The sequence below is a fragment of the Stegastes partitus genome, unplaced genomic scaffold (genome assembly GCF_000690725.1).
Source record: "Stegastes partitus isolate 25-593 unplaced genomic scaffold, Stegastes_partitus-1.0.2 Scaffold1274, whole genome shotgun sequence".
Taxonomy (NCBI): Eukaryota; Metazoa; Chordata; class Actinopteri; family Pomacentridae; genus Stegastes; species Stegastes partitus.
The window spans coordinates 200,339-208,334 of NW_007579005.1; the positions used below are offsets into that span (position 1 = coordinate 200,339).

At 43.2% G+C, this 7,996-nt stretch overlaps 1 protein-coding gene across 1 annotated transcript in view; it reads right to left on the reverse strand.

The window, feature by feature from the left end:
- syn3 (synapsin III) overlaps positions 1-2,997 on the reverse strand; it is a 127,143-nt gene extending 124,146 nt beyond the window's left edge. Inside the window, exon 1 of the mRNA XM_008298044.1 lies at positions 2,570-2,997. Coding sequence (XP_008296266.1) covers positions 2,570-2,997 — 428 coding nt within the window. The remainder of the gene's footprint in view (positions 1-2,569) is intronic.
- Between the last annotated feature and the right edge of the window lie 4,999 nt (positions 2,998-7,996).

Below are 7,996 nucleotides of genomic sequence, written 5' to 3' on the forward strand. Positions count from 1 at the left end.
GCAGGAGAGAAGCAACAGATGTGAACATCAGCTGAGTTTAGGTTGAAGTGACGCACCCAGTCATGGTTTACTGGTTTCAAATCAAAGCCTCTACCATCCCTCAGATTTACAGTTTGCACACATTTCTGACCAAGCTAATGGTAGTGTTAGCCACATTAGCCGCACAACACGCTACCACGAAGGATTCTCCTCTTGTTGTGGTGACATAACCATCAATAATTAAATTAATCCACTGGATCTTCAGTTCCTCTGATGCTGGGAGTGCATGGAGACGCTTGTGTTCACTCTTGCAGCAAGCAGCAGAACATCTGGTGAATTTTTGAGAAAGCAGAAGCAGCTCAAGAACATAAATGTACCTGATAAAGTGAGAGACATCACGGAAGCAGTGAGGGATTGTAAAACGTTTGAAATAGACGACTATTGATTAAACTAAATTACTTCTCCAATCGCAAAACGCACAAGAAGTGCGTTTTTACCAAATGGGACTGTAGAGGACATGCCAGCAACCAACCTCCAAATACTCTGAACATACAACGCAAACAGGACACCATGTGCTGGTCGTCGAAGGCTCAGACTTCCTGCACTACTTCATGATCATAATCCACAACAACAACAACACAAACTGTGCACCTTTCCTCACAACATCATCAAAATCAAAACCTCCCAAAGGCGCGATTCACTGCAGGGACGTTGCACTGGATTGCATTATATCACACAGATGCTGCTTCACAAAAGGCGCTAAAACAAAGCGGTTGAACACTTGTCATGACTCCGTCTTCACAGAGTCTGTTTAGGTGAATAAAAGCCACCGCCGAGTGAGGATCATTCCCCCTCGACGACGACTCACTTCACAAACGCCGGGCTGAAAAGAGAAACGAGCCCTTTTGGGATTTCCGCCAGCCGGCTTAAAGGAAAGAGGCCGCCCAGCTTTTCACAAAATTGAGAGCAATCTCTGAGCTTTTGACACGGCTGTCAGCGGGCCGCTTTAATTCAGAGATCATTTTTAGACCCCGACCTGATCTTCCCCCTTCAGAGGAAGCTTCTGTACGAAATGATGCCCTCTAATTCTGTAGATAAATTCAAAGGGCTGGAAATGGCTAATAACAGCCTCGGCGAGGTCGATCTGCCGGCAAAATGTCAGGCAACAGAATAACAGTTCATGAAATGGAAGAGCGGGTTATTGATCGGCGGGGAGACAAACATGATAAACTGCGCGTCTCGGCTGCAGCTCTGGACGTCGATTCCTCCGGCTGACGGCAGCCGATATCGGCCGCTGACGTTCATGCGTGTGCCGCCGCTGAGAGATGAACCCATCTCGTCTAATTAAAGCCCATTTATTTTTCTGTCACCGCGAAAGGACTTTTTTTTTTTTCTTTCCCTCTCGTTACCATGACAATCTCCATTCCAGCACAGAGCTAAAGTGCGAACCTGCGGAAGCCAAGGACGCACGAGTCCGTCGTAAACAAAAAGACGTGTCAGCGCTTTCAGAACCGGAGCCAAAACAAGCTTTTTTTTAGCAGGAGCTTAAAAAATAACCAGAGGAGTGTGACAATGGAACTTTTTACTTCTCAGGAACAGTTATTCTTCACATGTGAATGAATTTGGATGCCAAATTAGCTCAAAGGTTGTTTCTGAAGAAGAGTCTTACAGCCCGTCTCCCTTTACTGAGGAAATGTGGTGTTTTTTTTCACATTTTTATTCACTGTGGGCTCATTTATTACCGCAATATAAAGTCCTGCACCTCTATGGAAACAGCACAAGTTGCTGTTGCCGAGTATATCTTCATCTGAAAATTGTTTCTAGAGATGCAGGTCTGGACCGGTGGTATGTTGCGTCCTCCAAAAGATGAAGGTGGTGCAATAACTTTGTTGTATTCCTACTTTTGGTTGGACCAGTTTTCCTGCACAGCTTCCACACAGCAGTGTTTCAGTCTCGGTCAGACTTTTAAAAACAAAAACAAAAAGCTCCCGTGTTTATGAGCTGATTTCTCCTTTTTTAGTCATAATTTTCTCTTTGTCTGCACTTATTGTCTCAGGAATGTGACTGGAGGGAGCACACTTGGTGAACTTGCATAAAAAACTGAATAAAAGTAAAACTACAGAACATGGTACTGAACATTTTCTTATATCTATCGATTGATATTTATCGTTTCAGCACCCAGACTTAACTTCTTGGTCAGAAACCAAACGAGTGCATTCACTCAAGTAAACTATTCTGCTAATCATAGGTTCAATTTATTACAAATGCTTCATAAACATAAGTGTAAATATCTTCCTGCTGACAACACAAGTTCAGCTAGAGACAACCAGGAGACACGTCCAACATAACATTGTTTAGAAAACACAGTTTAATCTGTCATCTCCTATTTGCTTCCCGTAGCAGAACTGTTTAGATGTTCCTTCCACCAAGATGCTCGTTGTTGGAGCAGAACTTTAAATGAACTGGAACAACACTCAAAAAGCAAATGACTCACAGCTCACTTCTCTGTTTGCTGAGCTGAGAGCTGATCTTCAGACAACAAGCAGCATAGCGTCGAGCTTTCTGTTCAAACACTGAAGCCTCCACTCACCAGTCTGTGTGCTGGTCGTCGATCACCAGCAGGATCTTGGGTTTGCGGATCACGGGCTTGGCCGGCTGACTTCCTCCTGCAGAGGCGCCTTCGGCTGCGGACGCCGCCGCCGACTTGGCGTGCGCGGCGGCGGCGACGTTCTGGGCCATCTGAGCGCTCTTCACCACGCTGGAGAAGGAGCTGAGGAAGCTCCCGGTGCCGGCGCCGGTGCCGGAGCCAGAGCCGGGGCCCGATCCGGAGCCGGGGCCCGATCCGGAGCCCTGAGGCTGGGTCGGGAGGCTCGGGGGCTGCCGCCTCTCTGTGGCCGGCGAGGCGGGAGATGAAGTGGACGAACCCGGCGGCGTCGGCCTCTGCAGGTCCATCATGTAGCCGTTGGGGAGGTTGGCCACGAAGCTGCTGTCTGACAGGCGCCGGCGAAGGTAGTTCATGGTGACGGGCTGGTGGGTCGGTCAGGCCAGAGGAGGTGAGGGGGAAGAACACCTGAGGTCCTACAAGAAGAGAGAAAGAGTTCTTTATGTGTGATTTTATGTCATCCCAGTTCTCTGTTTTAACCCTCTGATCCCCAAAACCCACGGAGAGGGTTGAGAAACATGTTGTCATTACAAAAATCATCATGTACCATCACCAGAAACTATAAAAACTGAAGAAATTCTCCTTTTTAAATGGAGAAAATTAATTAAATCAAAGCTCAAAATCATGATATTTCCTCAAAACCATTTTATTTCACATGCATCATTTCAAAATTCACCAAAAAATCTAATGTTTGCTCTGATCAGATTCTGTAAAAAACAAAAAATTCTGGACTCTTTGGTGCAACGTAGAAGCCATGAATGACTCGGCTGCATCCAACAGTCGCATGATGAAAATTCAAGGAGTTTTAGGATGAACTGCAGGCAGTGTTCACATAGAACAGAGTACGGAGGCCACTTAAAAATGGAAGTAATACAACATCTGTAGCATGTAGAGCCTCGAGAGTTCTCCAGTATTAGCAACGCCTGTGGTCACTTGGAAATAAATGTTGATTCTGAGTTTTTTCCAATATTTGTAAAATTAAAAGCCCTAGTCGTGCTGTTTCCGTAAAGAAAAAACTTTATAATTCAGTGAAAAATGAGCCCACAGTGAGTAAAAATGTGTCAGGAATAAAAACAAACAAGCAAAGAAAAAGAAAAACGTCCAGAAACTGCTTGAAGTTCAGAGTTAATGATCAAAAATATCACATTAAAGCTGCACTAATCAACATAAAAGTCTCCATGCAGTGATGAAAACCAGACATATCAGCGTGTTTTGGCTAATTGATCTACTTTAGCCAAATATCAACATTATATCAGTATTGTTAGGTGCTTCTGCGACTAATTAAAGCCACAGTAGTAATTACAGACAGATATTTCTCTCAGAAAGTGGTGGAGAACCAAACAGAGGTAACTGTTTGCTGTTAGCATTAGCAGCTTGTGTTTGTGTTCGATGGTTTATCACTTTCAAAACACTGTCGCGGTTTTAGACGGTTGCCGAAGATCATCACAGTAACTTTGGAGTGTAATTAGACCAACTGCAAACTATTCTGATAACTGATTAATCATTTTAAGTCTAAATTCTCCAACTGTAGCTCATTAAACGTGCATATTTACTCCTCTGCGACACTAAAGTGAATATCTTTGGGGTTGTGGACGTCATGTTGGGTTTTGGGAAACGCTAACTGGCATTTGTCCTCATTTTCCGACACTTTAAACCATCAGCTAATGGATTAACGAGGGAAAATACTCAACAGATTAACCAACAATGGAACTAATAATCAGTCGAAGGCCAATAAGGCATCGCCGAGGAGGGAGTTTCGCGGCACAGATGATCCGCCCCGGAGGCAAACTGCTAAAAATACGCCGCTTTTCTACTTTCTAATGTTCACACTAATTAACAAACATCAGATCTCCAGAGAAACCTCGTGGCTTCTGGAGGCGCCAGACAGGAGCTGGTGTGATGTTCAGAGAGGTATTCTGCCGGGAGTTCTGCAACAGCCACCGAGCTGATTTGCATAAGATTAAGAGAAAACCGCTGGCAGATAATAATTCAGCGACGCAGCAGAGATGATGATGCAAAGTTGGGACGGGATTCACAGCTCATTTCATTGTACGGCAGAGGGAGGCCTTTGGGAGAAAGCAAACAGTTATATAACACATGGAAGCCGGCGTGGCAGAGGAGAAACATTCAAACAGATTAGCTATCAGCGGAGCAGGCGTGCTGCAGAGAAGGAACCCTTAAACCTGATTAGAACTGGGCTGCGCTCGTCGTAAATGGAGCTCGGAGGAGATGAAAGTGCATTTCCTATGGAGGCGTCGCGTCTCGGGCGACGCTCGCCGTGTTTGGAGCTGTGTTTTCTGCGGTTGAAGAGGGAGGAGGGTCTAACAAGGCGCCCCCGGAGGAACACGCGCGTTTCATCTTGACGAGTTAATGCAGTCGGACGGTCGGCTTCATCTGGGCTGAGAGCTGCAGAACCTGACATGTGAGCCGGAGAGGCGCTGCCGAGTGTTGTTCTGTCACCGATCGGAGCTGTTAGCGGCGCAATAATGAACCGAAAAGCACTGATTCTGGTTTAATGGTGTCACAAATAACAGACCTTAAAGTTGAATCGATACCCGTCAACTTAAAATCTGACAAAAAGGTGAGTAAAGGTGGGATTTAGTGTCAGGATCCTGCATTAAACTGTGTTCTAGAAAAAAAAGACAAAAGTAAAATACGTCAAATCTGGCAGCGAGGGTGCCAGAAAAATTAATAAAAATTGAAAATGGTAAAACATGCTCAGAAACTGGAAAAAACTATGAAATAAAAGACAAATATCTGTGAAATTATTGTAGTTTTTTGTAGATTTAAATGCAGTTAAACAGTTTAACTGTATAAATACACATTGTAAGAGAACAAATCAGTATTTGTGAGGAAACAGATTTTTCCTGTGGACTATTTACAGTTTTATTTCTTATTTTATTTTCATGTAAAACTTGACTTTATTCTAACAAAGCAGGGAAAACCTGTAAACTTAAAAACCTTCTAATTATTTTTCAGTCCTTAATAGTCATGATTTTGCTTTCAAATCTGGAAAACAATGATCTTTGTTGATGTAAATACAATAAAAAACTGAAATTTTATGGCCAAACAACAACAGCAAAAAAATCCTATTTATGGACGTGATTTACAGTTTTATCCTGTTTTTTTTATATATATATTTGTGTTTTCAGTTAGCATGTACATAAAAACTTTTTCTATGATTTTACTACTTATTATTTGCATTTTAGTAAAATTAAGAGAATAAGTTTTAAAACAACAATTTAAAAAAATATTCACCATTTTTTTTAGCTAGTCAGGAGCATCATGACAGACTCGTGAAGCTCAATGACCTCCAGAACTGAGACCATGATCCTAAATCCTAGGAGCACATCTCACGGCTGCTTTAGTGGCTTTTTATTTCAGATTTCCACATGAAGACGGATGTAAACTAACAACTAGACAAAACAAATTCCCATCATCAGTCCTGGTTCAAATCTTAAGACTGGGCTCAGGACATCCACAATAACATGTGTACAAACAATATCTACAAATATACAAATAACAGAACTTCCTTCTTCCTAAAATGTTTATCAGCCCCAAAAATCCAGAATCCGTTGGGCTCTACTCGTTTCAACACAACGTTCTGCTGGGAAACCTCGGTTCCAGACATTAGTATGGATGTTATTTTGACACCACCCACCTAAACCTCACACTTCCCAATGGCAACACCACCCACCAACACCAACAGCCTCCCCCGACAGGACAACATGCTCCATCACACCACAAACACTGCTCAGGAACCACTCGAGGAACACGACCAAGAGCCTCCACAGTTCCAATAAACCCAAGCTGATCTCTCAGCTCGATCCATGGAGGCCCAACCTTGCAACCCAGGGGACTGGAGGCACCCGTTGCCAGAACTCCAGGGTGGTGCACCACGGGTCGGCATGTTCGTACTAACAAAGAAACAACGGGGCTCTGTGGTGCAGAAGATTTACCTCCATCCGCCTTAAGCCCCGCAGGCAGAAGCTCTGAGCCGCATCACTTCATAATTAGTTATCTGTGCATGGGCTGTGTTGACAGCAATAGAACACAGAATAATATCAGGGTAATCCTTTAATGCTCCAGTTTGGGGATTCGGTGTTTTGCCCCGTGGCATTTCGGCGAGGAAGATGTTTGTTGTCACGGGGACTAACAGCGAAGCCGGAGACGTAAGATGCCTCCCAGCAGCGGGGATGAATCCCACCGCGGAGGGAACGGGCTTCCCTCTGGGAATTATACTCGTGTGTCAGCCGGCACAAAGCTCCTCCGCTGCAAACCGCCTTACGTCAAATTACAGGGAATTGCTAGAAAGCAGACAGAATGAAGACAAACGGTGGCAATTAGAGTCCCAGATGCCCCCTGACTGCCAGCGCCGGCCTCCTTCTAACCGATCCATCCCCCTGGACAGATAAGGAGCCGTCGGCTGAAATGCTGAAAATCACTATCTTTACACCACTGCCACTTTCTCAACAGCCCATAAGCTGCTTCCTCGCTGTGCCTGAAGCCGTCGGGTCCTTAAAGGCGTCGCTCTGCAGCACATCCAGGCTGGGAGGAGGCCTGCTCCCGCTGACCTGGTGGCAAACAGCAGCGATAAGACTCTGTTAAGGAGCATCAAGAGGTAGAAAGAGGGTCACAGAGAGAATAGAGAGCTCTGGATTCATTCAGCTAAGCCCTGAATATGTATGTGTTCACGCTGTTTGAATAATCCGTGTGTTGTTGTCTAACCCTCTGAACCCAAAGCAGGTTGTCGACTCGCTGTGGCTCTTTTTTTTTTTTTTTACTGCAGCATAAAGTCCTGCACCTCAATGGAAACAGAACAACCATGAAGAAGGAGCAGAGAAGTCAGAAATGTGCATCGTAAAAAGAAAATCTGTAAAAAGAAAAAGTAAAAATCAGGCAGCAAGGTGCTGGAAAAAATAGAAATATATAGAAACCATGTATAAAATAATGTTCTGATTTAAATATATTAACTTTTACAGTCACACACTGCACAAAAACAAATTACTACTTATAAAAATAATGACTTGATGTGGACATCATGTGTATGTTTATAGTTTTAGTGCAGTTTTTTTCTAACGTTTATGTTTTAATAGTCAAAATCTAAATTAATACTTTTGTGATTTTTTTTTACATGTTATGTGTGATTTAATGAAACTAAATCTACAAAACAACCTTTTAAAAAAAGTTATTTACCTTTATTTACTGTTTGATAAACACTATTTTTCTTTTACATAACAATAAATATTTCTAAATAATTATATTTTTTGGCTAATTTAAAATACAGTAAAAACAGTGACATTTTCTGGTCAAATATTGAAAGAAAAAAAAAAAAAGACCATTTATAAAATAAAG